We start from the raw sequence: 20572 nt of genomic DNA on the forward strand, positions 1-20572 counted from the left end.
TGATAAGTGCTTCCCAAATCAACCCTTGATCTCTGAAGAGATCATTACAAGATGATGAGTTTTTGATGCTGAACCCAAGGATGGAACAAGGTGCTCAGCATGCCTTCCAGTGTGCAGTTTCTTGGGCATATTATTGACACCAGCTTTGAAGGAAGTCCCGCCTTTAGGCATGCACTGGGCAGAACCTTTTCTATTACATAGGAGCCAATGAGGGAGCCTGTCCTGATACAGCATTCGACACAATTTAATGAATTAGGTGAGACAGAGCAGTCTCAGAATAAGTACCACGAATCAAAGAACTTGTGTAGCAACATGATAACCATTATTACTACTAATGAAAGCCACAATAAAAATAACATGAAGAAACAGTGCTTAGTCTGGTTGGGATACAGAAAGAGTAAATATGGAGAGAAATGGCAATTTTACCACTGCCGAAAATTGTCCATGAAATCACTTTCCTCAAGGCATCCTTGAACTCCTTGTTCCTCATGCTGTAGATGAGGGGGTTCACTGCTGGAGGCACCACAGAGTACAGAACGGCCAGCACCAGATCTAAAGTTGGGGAGGAGATGGAGGGGGGCTTCAGGTAGGCAAACAGGCCAGTGCTGACAAACAGGGAGACCACGGCCAGGTGTGGGAGGCACATGGAAAAGGCTTTGTGCCGGCCCTGCTCAGAGGGGATCCTCAGCACTGCTCTGAAGATCTGCACGTAGGACACCACAATGAAAACGAAACACCCAAAGGATAAACAGGCACTAACCACAATAATCCCAGCTTCCCTGAGGTAGGAGTGTGAGCAGGAGAGCTTGAGGATCTGGGGGATCTCACAGAAGAACTGCTCCACCACATTGCCTTGGCAGAGTGGCAGGGAAAATGTGTTCCCAGTGTGCAGGAGAGCACTGAGAAAGCCACTGGCCCAGGCAGCTGCTGCCATTTTGACACAAGCTCTGCTGCCCAGGAGGGTCCCATAGTGCAGGGGTCTGCAGATGGCAACGTAGCGGTCATAGGCCATGACTGTGAGGAGATAAAACTCTGCTGACATGAGAAAGGCAAACATAAAGACCTGTGCAGCACATCCTGAGTAGGAAATGGCCCTGGTGTCCCAGAAGGAATTGGCCATGGCTTTTGGGACAGTGGTGGAGATGAAACCGAGGTCAAGGAAGGAAAGCTGGAGGAGGAAGAAGTACATGGGGGTGTGGAGGCGGTGGTCGCAGGCTACAGCTGTGATGATGAGGCCGTTGGCCAGGAGGGCAGCCAGGTAGATGGCCAGGAAGAGCGAGAAGTGCAAGAGCTGCAGCTCCCACATGTCTGTGAATGCCAGGAGGAGGAAGTCAGCAGGAGAGCTGCTGTTGGGCATTTTGCCCCCAGTCTTTGGGGACTGTCCAAAAAAGAGAAGACATTGAGAAGTTAGTATTAACTGTTCAAGGGAAAAAAAAAACTCTCTAGTTGCTCATTTTTCATACATCCTCCCTCCATGCACTCTCACACTGCCTCTGTCTTTACTGAGAGGATCTTTTTCTCAGTACTTTGCTTGAGTTCTGCTTTGCACTGGCTGAGTGTGCTGTGAGGAGCAGGGACCTCAGCCCCTGGACTCCAGGGGGTCTGCCCTGCTGTGCAGCACTGGGAATCAGGGAACAGAGGTGATGAGCTTGACCATTCACCATTTCTGTCAGGTGAAGTCCACTCAAGACATCAACGAGCCCTTCAGCATCTTCCCTCCCAAATATAAAGAGGGTGGTTTGAGGAACAGAGTTTCATTGAATTGTTCAATATTTTTTATTTGATTGGAGCTGTGCTTGTCACCCCTGGGGAGTGTTCCTCAAAATAGACCTCTTTGGCCTTCTTACTGAGTCCAGAGACAAAATCATCCACTGTTGCTGTGCAGATTAGGGACATCTCATTTGTCTCTTAGACTATTTCCCAGCTGTTCTATGCTGGAGGATGATCACACTCCTCTACTATCCTAACAGGAGATCAGACCTTGCAGAGGGCAGAGGAGTCCCATTTCACAATGCACATTTTCAATTTCTCGCCCTTTCTCCATACACTTAAGAGAGTCTCCTCACTCCCCTTCTTGCCAAGAGCACACAGGGCTCTTTTCAGCTGCCCATAGACAGGTTCTCCCCAACACCTCCATACCCTCAGCATCTCCGCAGCTTCCTCACGGGTCTCTCTTAGCAGTGAGGATGGGCTCTCCTTAAGGGAGATACAGCTCATTTCCCAGCCCTGTCCACTGCATTTCATGGAGCTGCACAGGACAGAAGGGGGATGGAAAAGCTCCTTCCCTGCAGACCCCTCTGTTCCACAGCTTGCAGCATCAACGCCTGAACTGCAGCTGAAAACACCCAACCCCAGAAAGCTGAGAGCAGGAACAGGAGCATCCTGGACAGGAGGGGAAACAAGGAGCAAGACCATGATGCTGCTACCAAGGCAGGCAAGGAGAGGCACAGAGAGACATCCTGGAAAGCCTTCACCGTACGCAGCTGGACATGCAACCTCGCAGATGGTGACAGTACAGAGCAGTGACGCTGAGCCCCTTGGTGGGGCAGCAGGAAATGGGCCCGTGGCAGGAGAGATGCCCCTGGATATGGATGGAGGTCTGGCTGCAGAGGAGGCAGCTCCTGCCCTGCACTTCCTGCCCCTTCCCTGCCCGTCTCTGCTGCCTGGAGCTGTCCCTGCCGGCAGCTCTTCCTCTGTCCCTGTGTCTTGTCCCTGCCACAGCCCACAGATCCCGTATCACCCTCCATGTGTTCGGCTCTGCCCTACAGAAACCTCCTGGCTCTGTGGCCACAGGTCATAATGACTAGGTCACATAAAGTCCTGCAAAGCCACAATGATGATGGTGATGCTATCTGTAATCTAAGGTGGGGATGAAGCGGCTTGCTGAGGTTTCTCCAGACCTCTTAATCCCTCACTGCCTTAATCCCTGCCAGGTGTCTCTCCTCTCATGCAGAGCTTCTCCCTGGAGGCCCATGGGGAGCTCCCCAGGCAGGCTGAGCGCTGCCCCTCGCAGGCTGCAGAGTCACTGCCCCGGGCGCACAGCAGGCGCAGGGACACTGCTCTGAAGAACAGACCTGGCTGCACTCCCTGCCTTCACCCCCTGCAACGTCCCTGCGAGAAGGAAGCAGGATGCTCTGTCCCTGTGACAGTGTGACAGGGAACGCCTGCCCTGGAGCATCTCCTCAGCCTGCTATGCCCTGAATAATCCAGGAGAGAGACTATTAAAAACCCAGTGCATAATGACATGGACTGAGAGCAGAAGTCTCCTCCAGAAAGCTCAACAGCATTGCCCTGCAGGCAGACACTCACCATGTAAACGGCTGTGAAGATTTTGCCATGCACTGAGTTCTGCTCCGTTCCCCTTGCTCCAAACCACCGTTCATCCCTCGCTGCCTTCTCTCCTCTGCTGTCCGCAGCAGCAGGCAGTGCCCGCAGCCCTGCTGCTCTTGGCACAGGAGCTGCTCCTGCACTCGGCTGTCTCTGGGCAGTGCTGCCAGGCTGCCACGAGCTGCCTCCGTCCCAGGAGCCTGGCCCTGCTCAGGAGCAGAGGAACAGCTGAACTCACCAATTTCTCTGTCCCTCATCCTCCCTCCTCCTGGGAAAAGTTCACTTCAATAAACTGAAATAATCACCTGTTGTCCTTTGCTAATGATTGGAGAGAGATTATTCCAACATGGCAATTTATTGCATCAAAGGATGACTATCTATGAAAGTCGGAAATATCCCACTCTGGAAGCCTCATTTCACAGCCCTTAACTAGACAGGAGACTGAGGAGTGGACAAATAGGGAGTTAATTGACACATGGTTCAGATGCTGATTCAGAAATATCAATCTGGGCAGTACCTGTCTAGGCCTGGACCTGAAGTCGTATTCGGATCCCTCCTGTAAACTCCACAAATACAACAATGGTGGGATTGCCCTTCCCAAAACTGAAGTGAGCAGAGCACAGAGATCTGCCCACGAGGTCCTTGTCAAAGCTCCACCACAATCACTGGAGATGCAGGGTGAGAGTCAACAGTTCCCACAGAAACACCTGGTGACAGCAGAAGAGACTGAGGAGGTGCAAGGCATGTGTCAGTGCCTGCTTGCTCTGATGGAGCTACTAGGAGACCTGCATCATCCTAGAGCACGAGTTGGGGAATTGGCCATCTTGGCCATCTGAAATGACCCCAGATGCCAACTACGACAACAGTGACACTCCCCATGAAGCTGCGGTATGGAAAGATTGCAGGATTAACCAACAGCTCTTGTAATTCAATGCAGAGTCTTGATTTGATGTCACAGAAAAGTGCTGGCAGGGCCTTGTCTGATGCCTGGGGTGTCCAGCACAACCTCATGTCTCTAGAAGATACAGCAGGTCACCTACAGGAAAACCATGTCCCTTGGAGTGATTGCTGGGCAAGTGCCCCAGAGCATCCTGCGTTTCCATCCTGTACCCAAACAAAGACATTCCAGCACTGGCTGTAGGGAAAGCCCATCCCATCTACATCCAGGGTGCTGCATAAATGGGAGGCACCCCAGCCCTTCCCCGTCTCTGCTCCAGGCCCTGCACTCTCAAACCCTTTTAGCTCTCCTCCCCTGAACTTTTCTTCATCCCACCACATGGCGTGAACAGGCAATAGGCTAATGAGGACCTCTGGGTGGCTGCACCGAAGGCTGTCAAGACCCATGGACATCTTCAGTGGCTCCTTGTTCTTCCTGAACCAGCGTCAGGTACAGGAGAGAGTGCCCAATGGGCACTCCCTCTTCTCCCTGCAGTCCCCCCACTCACTTCCCTCGTGCACTCGCCCGCTCCATGGATCCCATCCATGGACGAGGAGCAGCCGTTCGCCTGCTGCTCCTTCTCCATCTCCAGTACTCGCTCTGGGGACAGCCCTGCACGGCCAGCGCGTTTCCGGCCTGTCCTCTGCACAGACAGACGCGTCCTCACAGTCCATGTCACAGCCCTGTCCTCTGATCAGCTGCTCACACTCAGGGGACCTCACAGGCCCTTGGCTGGGGCTGGTTCTGCTGCTGGCCAATCCCGCACGGGGCAGCAGTGACCTCACAATGCGCCCTGGAACCTTCAGCTGGCTCTGGCCTATCAGCAGCAGGGACAGAGGTGACATCACAAGAAACCTAAGCAACCCAGAGCTTCCTGATAGCATCAGGTCTACAGTGAAGGATGTGACCTCATTGTCACCATCAGAGCCATATCCCTGCTTTTGGCCTATCAGGATCAGGCTCAACAGTGACCTCACTATTAATATCCAGGCCATGTCCCTGCTGCTGGCCTATCAGGGACCGGCACAGCAGTGACCTTACTAACAACATTCAGGCCATGTGCTTCCTGCTGGTCTGCCAGGTCCTGAGGCATAAACGCCAACACAACCAACATCCAAACCATGGGCATTTTCTGCCTGGTCACCACTGGACACTGAGGTGACATCACAACAGCCTGTGGGAGCTAAGAGCCCCCTCTGGCCCATCCAGAGCAGTAAGTGTCCTCAGAGTCACAAGTTTGGGTCTATCAGCTACTCAGGCAGAAAGGACCTCAGAGAACGAAGGGTAGCCATGGTCCTGCTGCTGGCATGTCATGTTCTCACACAGAAGGGACCCTGTCATTGGTCCCAGGGACATGGGCAAGGTTGTTCTCCAGGGTGTGCTTGCTCCTGCAGTGCTTTCCCAGGAGAGGGTCTAGGGAAGAGCAGTGCCCTGGCCCCAGACACAAGTCACCACCTGTGGAGGTCAACCTAAGGTCAGTAGCAAAGAATGTCCCCTCGGCAGATGAGGGCCTGAGCAGGAGAGGCGGGAGCTGCAGCCACCTGGCCAGCACATGATCAAGGAACTCACTGGACAGCCTCACGTGTGATCAGCGCGTGAGGTCGAGGGAGGTGATCCTGCCCCTCTACTCAGCCCTGGCGAGGCCGCATCTGGAGTACTGTGTCCAGTTCTGGGCTCCACAGTACAAGAGGGATGTGGAGCTGCTGGAGAGAGTCCAGCGCAGGGCTACAAGGATGATCAGGGGCCTGGAACATCTGCCCTATGAGGAGAGGCTGAGGGAGCTGGGCCTGTTCAGCCTGGAGAAGAGAAGGCTGAGAGGGGATCTAATCAGTGTATATAAATACCTCAAGGGAGGGAGTGCAGAGGACGGGGATGGTCTCTTTTCAGTGGTGGCCACTGATAGGACTAGAGGAAATGGCCGGAAACTGAAACATCAAAAATTCCATAGGAACTTAAGGAAAAATTTCTTAACAGTGAGGGTGACAGAGCACTGGAACAGGCTGCCCAGAGAGGTTGTGGAGTCTCCTTCTCTGGAGATCTTCAAAACCCGCTTGGATGCAGTCCTGCGCCACGTGCTTTAGGTGTCCCTGCGTATGCAGGGGGGTTGGACTAGATGATCTCTAGAGGTCCCTTCCAACCCTAAGCATTCTATGATTCTATGATTCTATGATTCTATGATCATCTGGTTGATGGGTTGGTTGGGTTTGGGGCTTAACGTGCTGCCAGGCAGGGCGGGGGCTGTCTCCGGGGTCAGAAGCTCTATAAATTGTGTTTAAATAAAGGTCTTTGGTTTCACAACACCAAAAACCATGGTTGCTTCAGACACTGCAAATGGCATCTGAAGCTGGGGCAAGAACACAGGGGAAGCTCACAAAGCTGAACCCGGCAGCACAGCCCAGCCGAACCAGGAACAGAGCAGGAAGAACTCCAGTGTGCACCCATCGCTTAATTAGAGGACAGCATCCTGGAACCACGGGAGGCAGAATGTCTCAAGGGCAGAAACACAGCCTGGACGCACTGCAGCGCATGGTGCACGAAGAGAACCGGCAGGTTTCTGGGAAGGATTTAGTCACTCTACTAGAGTGGATTCGGGAGAAGGTACCTACTTTCCCGAAGGAAGGCACACTCCAGCGAGAGGTGTAGGAAGAACTCGGAAAGGGCTTTAAGGAGGCGATGGCGGATGGTGATACAGCTGCAGTAAAACATGTGAGCATCTGGTGGCAGATCATGGTCGCCTTCAAAACGGCCTGGGATCTTCAGGGGGACAAAAGCAATCAGCCACGTGCAGCAGCACCATCAGCACCACCGTATGGGGGGCGGCTGATCCTCCGTGCGACCATCCGTTCGACCCAGGCCCCATGGACCCGGAGAAGGAACCTGATTTCCACCCTCAGACCCACATAATGAGGTTACAAAAGGGGATCGAGGGTTGATTCACTGGGAAATGTTTAGCAGAGAGGCAGTTCAGCAGGGGAACTTAGAAATATTAACAGCTATGCCGGTCGTGTATGCGTTGGTGGTGCATTTGGCTGAGAAAAACCAAATCCTGCCTTAAAAGGGAGAAGCAGGGAAGTGTTTTCAATGTGGAGAGAATGGCCATCTCAAGAAAAACTGCCCCAAAGGCCGGGAGGCGGAAGCAAGCCAGCTCCAGCTCGCTTATTCACGTGCCGTATGGGTCACTGACAGATCCACTTCGAGTGCTGGAGTGGATCTTCTTACCTCATGGACAGTCAAAAAGAAATTATCACCGCAACAGAAGAATATGCACAGTTAATTCAGAAAGCAACAATGCGCTTAAGAATATTAAACAGCAGCGATCCAAGATTCATTTATCTTCCTGCAACCAAGGAAAATTTGCAATGGTTATTAGCAGAACATTTAATCATGCAGGTGGCTTTAGCAGACTTTGCAGGACAGATGAACATTCACTATCCCCTGCATAGGTTGTGGTCAGAACTTCCTAACATTCCCTTATTAGCAAGGTGTCTTTGGCAGCAAACTCCCCTTTCAGGTATTACTGTCTTCACAGATGGATCAGGACAAACTAAAAAGGCTGCCATTGCCTGGAAAACGTCAGCAGACGCAGAGCGGCAAACTGAGGTTCAAGTACCAGGCTCCACACAGCTGGTGGAGCTGGTAGCTGCAACCATGGCTTTTTAAAAATTTACAACTCTAAATCTTAATGTTGGAACAGATTCCTTAAATGTCGAAGGCCTGGTGAAGCACTTGGAGGGAGCTACACTTTGAGAGATTGCCAATCCTTTGCTGATGGCCCAATTGCATATTTATGGACTTTGTTAAATCGCTGAGCCAATCCCTACTTTATTACTCACGCATGGTCACATACTGGGGAGAAAAGTCGGGATGTGTGTAAGCACTGGTTAAGATGTTTTGCGGTCATGGGTGTTCCAAAAACGATAAAAACAGACAACGGGCCTGTGTATGGTGCTATGCAAACCCAGGACTTCCTTAAACAATGGGGCGTTCAACATATCTTCGATATTCCTCATTCTCCTACTGGGCAGGCAGTTATTGAACACTCGCACCAGACCCTAAAAAATATGTTCATTAAACAGAGAAGGGGAGCTCAGAGAGATGGCCCCCAAGAAAGATTGGATAAAGCTTTATATGTATTTAATTTTTTAAATCGTAACATAGCAGGTGAGAGCTGAGTTACTCAGCCAACGGTCAGAAAGTTTACAGCCAAGATCCCAAGTTACCATAAAAGATCTAGTTACAGGGAAGTGGGAAGCTCCAAAAGACTTAGTAACTTGGGGGAGGGATTATGCTTTTGTTTTGACAGACAGGAAACCAAGATGGGTCCCTTCACGATGTGTACGGCCCTGGCTTTCCTCAGCAGTTGTGCAGCCTTTGTCCCAAACTGGGTCAAACAGCCAAGAAACATATGGGTAACGTTAGCCATGTAACAACAGACAATCCCTTTCAAACAAGTTTAATAGGAGTATTTTCTTGGTTAAGACAGTTTGGGCTTTGGTAAATGCAAATTGTAAAGTTTTTGATTATTAGGTTAATTGTATTTTGCTTGTTGTTAATTGTCTACCTTGTCTGTTATCATGTGTACAATGGTTAATTGTATGATCAATCAACCAAGTGATTGGGAAGGTTAATTGTATGATCAATCAATCAAGTGAATAAGGAAGGGGGAGATGTGGAGGTTAGCCTAAGGTCAGTAGCAAATAATGTCTTTGCTTTCACAACACCGAAGTCTGTGAATCCTTCATACGCTGCAGATTTTCCGTTGTCCATCTTTTCCCTGCTGCCTCCCATGCAATTGCTGTGGCCTTCCAAGAAAATCCCACTGCTCTGTGCCCTCCACAAAGTATTTGTGCACAGCATGAAGATCTCTCCGGGCCTTCTCTGGTCTAGGCTGAACAAACATCCCTCTTCCAGGTCTCCTTACCTGTCCCATGCTCCAGCCCCTGACCAACTTGTTGTCCCTGTGCTGAACTCCCTCCTTTTTGTTTGTTTCCTTGCAGAACTGGAGAGCCCAAATGGGATCTGGTATAGAGGCATGGTGTCCACTGTGCCAAAAAGAGTGGTAGAACACGCATGTGGCCCCACTGGCCGTGCTCTCCCAAATAAAAATCCGTGAGGATGGCCAAACTATGGCACAGGGACCCAAAAGGCCTCCCCTTGCTGACCACTAAGGCACTGAGATGAGATGTGGGTGTCCTTGGCCACCACCAGGACATACTCCTGGGAGTCTCTATGGCAACAGCCAGGGCTTTGTGATGAGGGTGGCATCATGTCCCCAAGGCCATTGTGATGGGGCAGTGCCCATGGCAACCAAGGCTGTGTTGGGCCAGAGCACCACCCTCGGGGTCGCACTCTGAGGAGAGCAGCTCCAGCAGAAGGAGCAGCTCGTGTTGGTCCCCAGAGCAGCAAGTCCCTGGGTGCAGCGAGTGCCCTGGAGATGGAGAAGGAGAGGCAGGCGAACGCCTGCTCCCAGCCCAGCAATGGGCGTCCTGCCAGGAGCAAGTGCACAAGGAAAGTGAGTGCTGGGGCTAGAGGGGGAGGCCGGCAACAGGGATGGGAGCTGCATGGAGAGCACAAGCATGGGGGGCCAAGCCAGCCAGGTGTGACCTCCTCTGGCCAGGGGCTGCTTCTTGCTGGCTGTCAAAGGATGACTGGGATGCTCCAAAGCCCATATGGATCCTGGGAGCCCTGTGCAGAGGGTCAGAGACCCTCTTTGAATCACTTGTAGCTGGGCTGTGCTCGACCATGAGCTTCCCTTCCACATGGGACTGGGACTTCCCATCCCGCAGGGGCTGCTTGTAGCAACACAACCCTCTCCATCATGTGCCTCCTTCTCCCTGCAGGTGGGCAAGCAGGAGCCGCACGCAGCGAGGCAATGCAGGCGGATGCCAACTTCGTCCCCACAAAAGGACAGGCGGCCTTTGCTGTCTGACCCCCAGGGTTTTGAAGATGCTGATCAGGCCATCACAAAGGTACAGAGCTGAGCAGTGAGGCCGGCAAAGGCCCTGCCTGACTGCTGCCCTTCTCAAGACGACTCCTGTGATGCTCAGGGAGACCCTGCCCAGGAGGGCTGGGCTAAGAGCGGAGGTGCCACATCTGCCTCCCAAACCACCGCGCGCTGCCAGGGCAGCCAGCCAGGCACGTGGAGGCCTGGAGGCTCCTGCACACAAAATGCCAGGATCTACAGGGAAAAAGAAGCTGCCTGCTCCAGAAAAGCCTTGCAGAGCTTCTGCCAGGTGCAGGACCAATGCCATCGATACGGAAGATCTGGCCAGGAGACTGGTGGACTGGTGATGGAGGGACTAGAGACAGTGGCAATAACTTGCAGGGAAGCTGCTGCCAGGGAACCCTTGGTGGCTGCTAGGGGTGCTGTGATGTCTCTGGAGTGCGGGAAGAGACTGGAAGAGTCCATGTCTCTTGATTTACCTGCCCTTCAAAAAGCCAAGCGAGATGCTGGTGTTCCCCACCAGGCAACTCCAGAGCATGGCCACTGCTTGCCTGAGGCCAGACCTGGGCCTTGTGTGCTGGGAAAAACAAGGATGGTGCCAGAAGTGCGGTGCTTAGCCCAGTGTGTCCTTGATGCAGAGGCAGGTGTAGGCTGAGGACCCTCTGTTTAGGTGTGCAGGTAGTGGCGTGCTGCAGTGCTCTACTCCAGAGCCCAGCCTGCCACCCCAGGGTCCTGCTGGGAGAGCAGAGGGAGGACTGTTGGATACCCTGTTCTCTCCTTGCAGCACCCTGGTGTGACCCAGGGGTTCTCACAGTTTCATGGTTTCTGTCAGCTGATGTTCAGGCTCTGATCGTCTTGATGATTATCTGAGTCTTTGAGATTTGAGTCACTCTGGTGGAGTAAGTTATCTTCTCGCTCCTTTAAAGGCTTTCTATTGAAGCTGGACCCTCATTACATCTTCCCATTGCAGCCCCTAATCCATTGTGATACCTCATACAAACTGGTAGTTAAACAAAGCAGTCAGAGCCATTTCTGCACTTTGTGGATATGCAGACACTTGCAGACAGAGAGATGCCCCCTCACAAGAATCAGGCCTCTCAGGGTGATGGATGGCTCTGCGATACCTGTTCTTGGTCAGTGGTGGAGGCAGCAGTTTGAAATCCACAGGTCCCTTTGGAAAGAGTCTCCGAATAGCGGATTCCTTGAGCCTGCTTTTAGGGAGCCATCTGGAGGTGGGGATCCAACACCCTGCTGAAGACACTTCCCAGTAGAGGTGTTGTCTTTAGGCCTTTTTTCAGTGAAATTTACATTATCTCTGAGGATAGGAGGATATCTGAGAACCTCTCCGGGTCCCCCTGCCATATTTTGCCCACGATCCTGGATTTGTATTTGGGAGAACACAACCAGGAGGGCCACTGACACATTCTACCTCTGTTTTTGGCACAGTGGGCACCATGCCTGTACACCAGACCCCTTTGGTCTTTCCAGTTCTGCACAGGCACCAACAAGTGAGAGGGAGTCCAGCACAGGGACAAGAAGATGGCCAGGGGCTGGAGTGTGCGGCAGAAAAGGAGATGGTGGGAGAGTGAGGTTTGTTCAGCGTAGACCAGAGAAGTCCAAGGAGGATCTTCATGCTGTGCAAATCTCCCTTGTGGAGGGCACAGAGCAGTTGGATTTTCTTGGAGGGTCACACAAATGGCGTGTGAGGCAATAGTGAGAGAAAAAGAAATGAACAATGGAAAATGCTTCTTAGATGTTAAGAACCAATCTTTTTGTCTATGAGCATGGCCAAACTCTGGCACAGGATCCAGAGAGATTCTCAGATCTCCGTCCTTGGAGATAACCCAAAGTTCAATGGAAAAAGCCACAAGGACCTGCCTACTGTGACCTGCCTTCAGTAGGGCACTGGATCCCCTGCTGCAGCCTCAAGGAATCTACTCTTCTGAGAAAGGCTGTACAGGCTCTTTGCTTTTAAAAGTCCTCGGGAGGGTTAATTGGTATGTGGTGAGATAGAGATGATATGTCAGAAAAGAGCAAACATGTCTTTAACACGTGTCTTCCCTCCAGAGGACTTGAGACGGGACGTTGGTTTCTACTAGGTTCCAAAACCATGGGTCAGGCCAAGTGGAAAATCTGAGGAAGTTTCTTCAAATCCTATGAATTTTGCCCAGCTTTCTTTCATCTGACCCCGAGGAAAGCCATTTCTGTTTTGCACCTTAGTTATGCTTTGGGGATTGCCATTACACCTCCAAGTAGTGTTTCTGCCCTGGGTATAGTTCCTGGCACCTGCCTGTCTTTGGGACCTGTAGAGTCCTGGCACCCTGCATCTCCCACACTTTTGATCCTGGGTGTCTCAGGACAGGCCCACACACTGCATCCCTCTGTCCAGGCTCCCGTATGGAGCCTGTAAGGCACTGCCGTGCCTCAGGAGCTGAATTTTGACTTGTTCACAAGTCGGTGAGATGACCATCTCCCCACTCCCCTACTGCAGAAGCTTCCAACAACCAACATCCTCTTTCCATAGTATTTGCACAGTCCTGGAGAAAATCTTGAAGAAGGGAGACTGCATCCCTCTTGAAGCTTTCAGATATGTGGCATTCCAGACACTGAAAAGCAAAGCACACCTTTCCTCCTTTCTTTTGGTTGCCTATTCAGCCTCTAGCATCCTGTCTTTGGCACAGGAAGGCACAATCTGCACCCTGGGGTCTTTCCCCATTCTCTCTCCTGCCTCTTCTGTGTCTGCTCAGTCTGCTCGATGCACTAGGGTCATGGGAAGTATTGGTTTAGGGAGCTCCCGTGAAGCCATGAGAAGCTGCAGAGCTGGAGGCCTGATGGAGGAAGTCTGGGACGTGGCTGTTTCCCCTGTCCCCTCCTGCTCCCAAACGAAGGGTTGAGGAAGGTCCAGTGTTTTTGGTGTTGGTGGTTTGGGTTTCCTTTGACAGCCCCAAGTCCTTCTTTGGGTTGCTGTGAGCAGCCAGGAAAATCCCTCTTCTCTAGGGTCTTGCATCAGGGCCTTTTCCCTACTTTTGCAGAGAAGTGCAGGCAGGTCTGGGATCTCCAAAAGCAGCATGGCCCACATCATGACCCAAGACCCCCAGGAGCTGTGTGGCTCTCCCATTCCCACATGTCCTGCTTAAATTGAGGATTTCTAACACCATCTTTACAGGCCACGAGTTGGCCGTTGTAGAACCGCAGTATTGTGACTCCCCCTGTTACTCTCTGTTCACTCCAGGACCCAGCTCCTGGTTTGCACTTCAGTGCTTTAAAGGTTGCTCTGTCTTTCAGGAAGGCTGTCCCTGATAGAAAGGGAACCTCGTTGACATGCTGGGCTTAGCCTAAACTCAAAGAGCACAATTATTATTTATGAAATTATTTCAAGCTTTATTTCTCTATCTTTGAAATTAAGAAAAACCCTGTGTTTGTTTGCAGCTAGTTCTCTAAGGAAAGCAGTTGGCAGTTGCAGCAGATGAGCTCTAACTTTCAGTTGCTGATTTCAGCAGAACAGAGAAGCTTCTAACAGGAGTGATGGAAGTCCCAGGTGGCTGATGTGAGAAATGACAGGTTGGGGAGGGAAGGAAGAGTGTCCATACAGTGCTTGAGCTCAGGGACACTGGTTCTCCTAGATGTCCAGACTTCATTGGGAGTCATTCTGGATTGATTCCAATTCCAGAATATTGCTGTCGATTACTCTGAAAGCTGGATGTTAACAGTAACAATAAAAAACATGTAAAATCAGAAATACTTGTATATTATTGATGTCTCCACCTTTCAGCTACAGCCCCCAAACCTCTCCAATTAGTCATGCAAGCCTAGACAAAAATTGCAGGGAGGGACATAGTTTGTGAGAGCTTTTTGCATTTTAATGAGCCCCCATATTTCATGCTGAATCCATGAACCTCAGTTACTGAGAGGAGAATTCAAAGTCAAGATCAACCCCCAACATTTTGTTGAGTTTTAATGGGTCCCACTGATAGTTGTTAGCAGTAAAGTGTCTCCAGGGGCTGATTAGAGCAGAAAATTGTCATCACTGATAACAGGTAGGCAGAGGAAACGTGCAGGTGGCTCTGATGCCACATTAACCCTTGAGGTGTTTTATCAGGCAAAATGTCCAAGCTCGGCCACTGAGCTTCTGGGAAAGGAGATCCTTTCCCCCACATGTTTTCCAGGTCCTCTTGGGGACAGTGTGTGGGTGGGGGTGTGCAGTGCTCAGTGCAGGACAATGATATGACACCTTTCGGGGTGTCAGCAAGAGGGACACTGAGGCCCAGTGTCTCCTGACAGGCCTTGGTGGCAGAGACAACAGCCATAGCCAAGAAGATGCTGACCTGCTCTGGTGTCTTTGAGCCTTGGCAGTGCCTTTGTCTGTCTCCACCAGAGCCTGTCCTGTGTTGTCTCATGCCTGCAGCCGTGTCCATGCAGCCTGTAGACACCCACCCTGCTTCCCCACTTTGCTCTCACATGGGATCTCCTTCCCTTCACTGTTGTCTCTGCATCCCCACTGGCTGTTCCTTCCCAAAGCCATGGGATGATCCTTGGCTCCTCCTGGGTGTCCTATTGAACCACAGCACCAGCCTTCAGGTGTCATTTCTTCATCCTTATGTCCAGTCTGAAATTCTCTAAACTGGGGATTTTTCGGGTTGTTTTGGCTATTCATACTGCCTCCCATTACCAAGTAAAGCTCCTGGCAGTACCACAGTGTGGGGAAGAATATAACCTTGTCTGTCAGGACAGATAGAAACTTGAGGAACTGAGGACAGGGCTGAGGGGAAGGGCCTTGGTGCTACGAGGGATGCCACATGAGGCAGTGGTGCATGGTCATGTGAATAATGCCAGATGCCTGTGGGGCTGCATTAGTAGTAGCATGGCTAACCAGAGGAGGGGAGCTGTTATCTGTCTCCAAGGGGGACTTTTCCTGAAGGCAGCGGTGGCACTCAACTTTGGGGGAGCATGTATGAAACCCAGGTGTCCTAGGCGGTTGCCAACTAATTAGAAAGACTCGATTTTCCTGTTGGTTCCCTTGTAAATATGCTAGGAATGTGGCGGTTTTGCTGGACACCTCAGGCATCTGACACGGCTGAGTAGACTTGTTTTCCTTGCATGAAATCAAGTGTCTGCACAGAATCATGCAAGCTCTTTGCAATGGACATGGCTCTCCTCATTGCTCTGTCAGAACAAGTGGACATTTGCACCTGTCTTGGACCAGCTCTGTCCAACGTGGACTGACTCCCCCTTGGAAAAAGTCCAAAGGGGCGAGTGTGTGTGCACAGCTGATTCACTTCTCCCAGTGACTGCAGTGGGAGCTCAGAAAACCAACTCCCATACAGGCAGCCGTTTTGTGCACCCCAGCAGCTGGACAAAGGGAATCCTCTTCTGAGTTTGTGGAGTGCACAAGAGCAAACTGAATCCTCCTGCGCTCCTGGAGCTTCTCATTGGCATTAGCTGTACTGCTGAACTGCTCTAAATCACCTCCTGAAGCATGAGAGTATTCATAGAATCATAGAAACTTGCTGTGTTTCAAGAACTGTCAGCCCTGGAGCCCCAGAAATGTCTGGAGGCTGCACAGGGGACAGAAAACGTCCCATCTGCAGCTGGGTCCCTGCTCCTGAGCTGGGCCTGGCTCCTGGGACTGCAGGAGCCCATGGCAACCTGGCAGGCGCTGCAGAGAGACAGCTCTGCCCAGGAGCAGCTCCTCATAAAGGAGCACCAAGACTCAGGGCACTACCCGCAGGCACCAGGCTGGGAGGAGTTGCTCCTAAGTGAAAGGCAGTTGGGAATGGAAGGACGGCTGAGCTCACTGCAGGCAGAAACCTCCCCAGCCCTTGACACGGTAAGTCTCTGGCTGCAGGGCTACACTGCTGCGGTTCCTGGAGGGACCTTCTGAACCTGGCGCCTTCAGCAGCTGATTGGATTTGTCAGGGTGGCTCTCCCAGCTTCTCCTGTTTGGAGCTGGTCGTGCTTTAGAGCAGGGACTCCCAGCCACACATTCAGAGGGATCACGGCTGCCTTCACCCACCCCTCTGCCTGCAGACACAGCCAACATCCCCTCCCCGGCCTCAGCAAGGTTTGTCTCACCTGCTCTTTTGCACCTGCAAACACGGAGGTGCAGTGGGCAAGGTCCTGCCCCTGGCAGGTGTCTACAGGGCAGAGCTGAGCACCCAGCGGGTGCGATGGGGTCTGTGAACATGGACAGGGCAGAGACGTGGGGACAGAGAAGCAGCTCGTGCAGGGACGGCTCCAGGCAATGGAATCATGGTGAGAGGAAAGTGCCTCCTGCAGCGCCCCTTCCCACCAGCACAGCCCTCTGCACCCCAGGCCATGGGGGCCAGGGCAGGAGTTGTCCCAGAGCAGCCAGATGTCCAGGAGAGGAGACACATCTGAGTGCCCCTCTGTCCCTGCCAGGCCCTGCCTCCCTCGGCACAGCTATCATGGTGTTACTCCATGATCCCACCTGCCCATGCTGCCCTTCTCCTTCCCTTGGACTCTGTGGGCAGGGGGTTTCTGATGCAGGTCAGACACTGGCCCTGTGGGTCCTGCCATGCAGAGGGGTCCTGGAGTGTGAGGTGCCCAAGTGCCCTCTAAGCCGTGGGGCTCCAGACAGTGCGGTTGGAGGAGCTTGGACTGAGCCACCTCTCTCATCAGGACACCCCATCCTTAGGACATCCTGCCATCTCCCTGGGTGCCTGTCTGGGCTGCAAGCTGCCCTCCGGAAGAGCTCAGCTCCCCCTGTTACAGCAGGTGCTGTCTGGGTGCCCCAGGGAGAAGCCTCCTGGAATCTGAGGTCACAGAATCGCTGCAGTGAGGTGGATGTGGGCAGCTGGCAGGAGCCCAACGTGTTGCTGGCTCCAAGGGGAGGGCGGAAACCTGCCTGACACCCCCTCCAAAAGAGTGCTGGTGGACGTGATGTAAAGGAATCCTCTGCTCTCCATGGGGTCATTTAATTTAAGGGGTAACATGAGTGCAAGCGTCCTACAGCTCCAAGGTGAGAGCGCAGGGCAATTGAGACCAAGGCAGATGGAGAGGCCAGCTCTGCTCCCCCAGCATTGAGTCCAACAGCTGAAGCCATAGAGCTCAAGGATGGTGCTGCTAAAATGGGGGGGAGGCAATGAGCGTGTGTTTGGGTAAGGATACGAAAAAGTTTTGCCCAGGGAAGTTTTCTCTAACTTGTCCATGTCTTTTCTTCCTCAGATATTTCCTCTATGCTGCAAAGGAACAGATGTCCAACAGCAGCTCCCTCAACGAGTTCTTCCTCCTGCCATTCTCAGACAGGCGGGAGCTGCAGCTCTTGCACTTCTCGCTCTTCCTGGCCATCTACCTGGCTGCCCTCCTGGTCAACGGCCTCATCATCACAGCCGTAGCCTGTGACCACCGCCTCCACACCCCCATGTACTTCTTCCTCCTCAACCTCTCCCTCCTCGACCTTGGATCCATCTCCACGACTGTCCCCAAATCCATGCACAATTCTCTGTGGAACATCAGGGTCATTTCATACTTGGAATGTGCTGGGCAGGTCTTTTTCTTCCTTTTTTTCGTATCAGCAGAGTATTATCTCCTCACTGTCATGGCCTACGACCGCTACGTTGCCATCTGCAGACCCCTGCACTACAGGACCCTCCTGGGCAGCAGAGCTTGTGTCAAAATGACAGCAGCTGTGTGGGCGAGTAGCTTTCTCTATGCTCTCCTGCACACTGGGAACACATTTTCCCTACCCCTCTGCCAAGGCAATGTGGTGGAGCAGTTCTTCTGTGAGATCCCCCAGATCCTCAAGCTCTCCTGCTCACACTCCTACCTCAGGGAAGCTGGGATAATTGTGGTTAGCGCCTGTTTATTCTTTGGGTGTTTCACTTTCATTGTGGTGTCCTATGTGCAGATCTTGAGAGCTGTGCTGAGGATCCCCTCTGAGCAGGGCCGGCACAAAGCCTTTTCCATGTGCCTCCCACACCTGGCTGTGGTCTCCTTGTTTTTCATTACTGTATTGTTTGCCTACCTGAAGCCCCCCTCCATCTCCTCCCCACTTCTAGATACGGTTGTGTCCATTCTGTACTCGGTGGTGCCTCCAGCCCTGAACCCCCTCATCTACAGCATGAGGAACAAGGAGCTCAAGGAGGCACTGAAGAAACTCATCCAGTGGGTACAAGATAAATGATAACAACTGTTTCATTCACTCACCAGGATATCTGGCATCAAGGCTGTATTTTATCCATTTCCTTTCATTTCCTTTTTTAATTCTCTCTTTTACATCCATCTTAAACTAATAAATACTAAAATAAAGATGCCTAGTTTTTGTCACGTCTGCACAGGAATCTCTCATTTTGCACTTAAACATAGACCATGATAAAGCAGGAAGCCAGGCTTCCCCCTTCACTAGCAGGGAGGGGGGATTCTCTGAGCTGCTTCTTTGAGCTCCCTTGGATGTGCCCAGAGCAGGGAGGAGAGTTTCCCTCTGCAGCGTCTTTTCCAGCACTGACACCAAGGGACCTCTGGGGTACAGAGTCACGGCGGGACAAGGGCAGGTGGGCTGAGACCAGGGGTCCAGTGTTGTTTAGGAGATCTCAGCTCTCATGCCTATGGTTAGAGTGTGATCTCAAATCTCTCTAATATGACAGAAATGGCAACCAAGCGTCAGCACAGGTTTCCATGGTTCCATGCAAAGCTCCAACACACAAAACTAAACATGAGTGCATTGAAGGAAAGTCTAGAGGGAACCGCCTTCCCATGGCGGTTCATCTTTCCTGAAGACATATTCCAGGAGGGCAGCAGGACTTTCTCTATTTAGAGCTGACTTCCTCATTTCCGTGCTGTCCTTCCATTCTTTATTCTGCAGATATGGCCCAGGAACTCTCATAACCTGGTAGAGAGAGGCTTGTTTTCCCTCGTACCCTGGAGCAACAGGCAGGACCAGTCCTTGGGCTCCCTTAAGCCACAGCTGGATTCCAGAATAACATTTCCTTGTTAAAAGGGGATCTTCCCTATGATGGTCCTGAATGTGGCCTCTGTTTAGAAACTGGAATCAAAAAATATGCCCAAGGGTGTGCAACCACAAAGGGGCCTGCTCTTCTCCTTGTGAACTCCATGAGATCCAGGGGATGACCTCAGCATTCCAGGGTGATCTGTTAGCCTCAATCTAGGGTTCATCTCTCAGTGACCACTGCAGACAGGCAATGGTCTCTGCATGGCCTGTGTCAGGCTGCCCCACACATGACTGTGCTGATGAGAGAACCCCCAGGGGATCTCCAGGCACAGGGTTTGCCTGGGAGTGGGCACTGAGTGCAGCTTTAATGAAACAGGGATGACTCACAGTGCAGGGACCAGAAGGTAGAGCACTAAACCCAGGTGCACATGGGGAAAGGAGGGCTCTGCAATCCCCAGGGAGGCAGTGGGGACCCAGGAGGCCCAGGGAAGGGGCAGTGGAGGGCGATTCCTGCACCCGCAGTGAAACACCACAGCCTGGAGCTAGTGGCCACCCAAAGACATCTCCTGCCATTGCAGTATTGTGGGGCACGCTGAGTACTGTCTGACCTCAGCCACCAGTTATCAGTGGCCACAAGGGCACACTGATGGCTCATGGTCAATTTGTTGCCAACCACGATTCCCAGGTTCCTTTTTGTGGAGCTGTTCTCCAACAGGTCAACCCCCAGCCTGTCCTGGTGCATGGGGTTATTCCTCGCTAGCTGCAAGACCCTGCACTTGCCCATGTTGAACGTCATGAGGTTCCTCTACCCCCAACTCTCCCGGCTGTCCAGGTCCCTCTTAAAGCCTGCACAGACCTCTGGGCTATCAGCCATTCCTCCCAGTTTTCTATCCTCAGAAAATTTGCTGAGGGTGCACTCTGTCCCTTCAGGTCACTGAGGGACCTGGACAGACTGGACATCTGGGCGGTGAAAAACCTCATGCAATTCAACAAGGCCAAGTGCAAGGTTCTGCACCTGGGGAGGAATAACCCCAGGCACCAGTACAGACTGGGGACTGACCTTCTGGAGAGCAGCTCTGCGGAGAAAGACCTGGGTGTCATGGTGGACGATAAGGTGACCATGAGGCAGCAGTGTGCCCTCGTGGCCAAGAAGGCCAATGGGATCCTGGGCTGCATTAAGAAGAGCATCTCTAGCAGGTCGAGGGAGGTGATCCTGCCCCTCTACTCAGCCCTGGCGAGGCCGCATCTGGAGTACTGTGTCCAGTTCTGGGCTCCACAGTACAAGAGGGATGTGGAGCTGCTGGAGACAGTCCAGCGCAGGGCCACAAGGATGATCAGGGGCCTGGAACATCTGCCCTACGAGGAGAGGCTGAGGGAGCTGGGCCTGTTCAGCCTGGAGAAGAGAAGGCTGAGAGGGGACCTGAGCAGTGTATGTAAGTACCTCAAGGGAGGGAGT

At 52.3% G+C, this 20572-nt stretch overlaps 2 protein-coding genes across 2 annotated transcripts; one reads left to right on the plus strand and one right to left on the minus strand.

The window, feature by feature from the left end:
- Positions 1-372: 372 nt before the first annotated feature.
- LOC148591566 (olfactory receptor 14J1-like) lies at positions 373-1012 on the minus strand. Its single transcript, XM_088537297.1, has 2 exons — positions 427-1012; positions 373-377 (listed from the first exon to the last, which is right to left on the minus strand). The coding sequence occupies exons 1-2, from the start codon at positions 1010-1012 to the stop codon at positions 373-375; spliced, it is 591 nt and encodes a 196-aa protein (XP_088393423.1).
- Positions 1013-17421: 16409 nt separating this feature from the next.
- LOC148591567 (olfactory receptor 14J1-like) lies at positions 17422-18351 on the plus strand. Its single transcript, XM_088537298.1, has one exon. It carries the CDS (start codon positions 17422-17424, stop codon positions 18349-18351), a length of 930 nt encoding a protein of 309 aa, XP_088393424.1.
- The last annotated feature ends 2221 nt before the right edge of the window (positions 18352-20572 follow it).

Source organism: Tinamus guttatus, unplaced genomic scaffold (assembly GCF_059628265.1).
Source record: "Tinamus guttatus ecotype Peru unplaced genomic scaffold, ASM5962826v1 Tinamus_guttatus_pri_ptg000743l, whole genome shotgun sequence".
NCBI classification, from domain to species: domain Eukaryota; kingdom Metazoa; phylum Chordata; class Aves; order Tinamiformes; family Tinamidae; genus Tinamus; species Tinamus guttatus.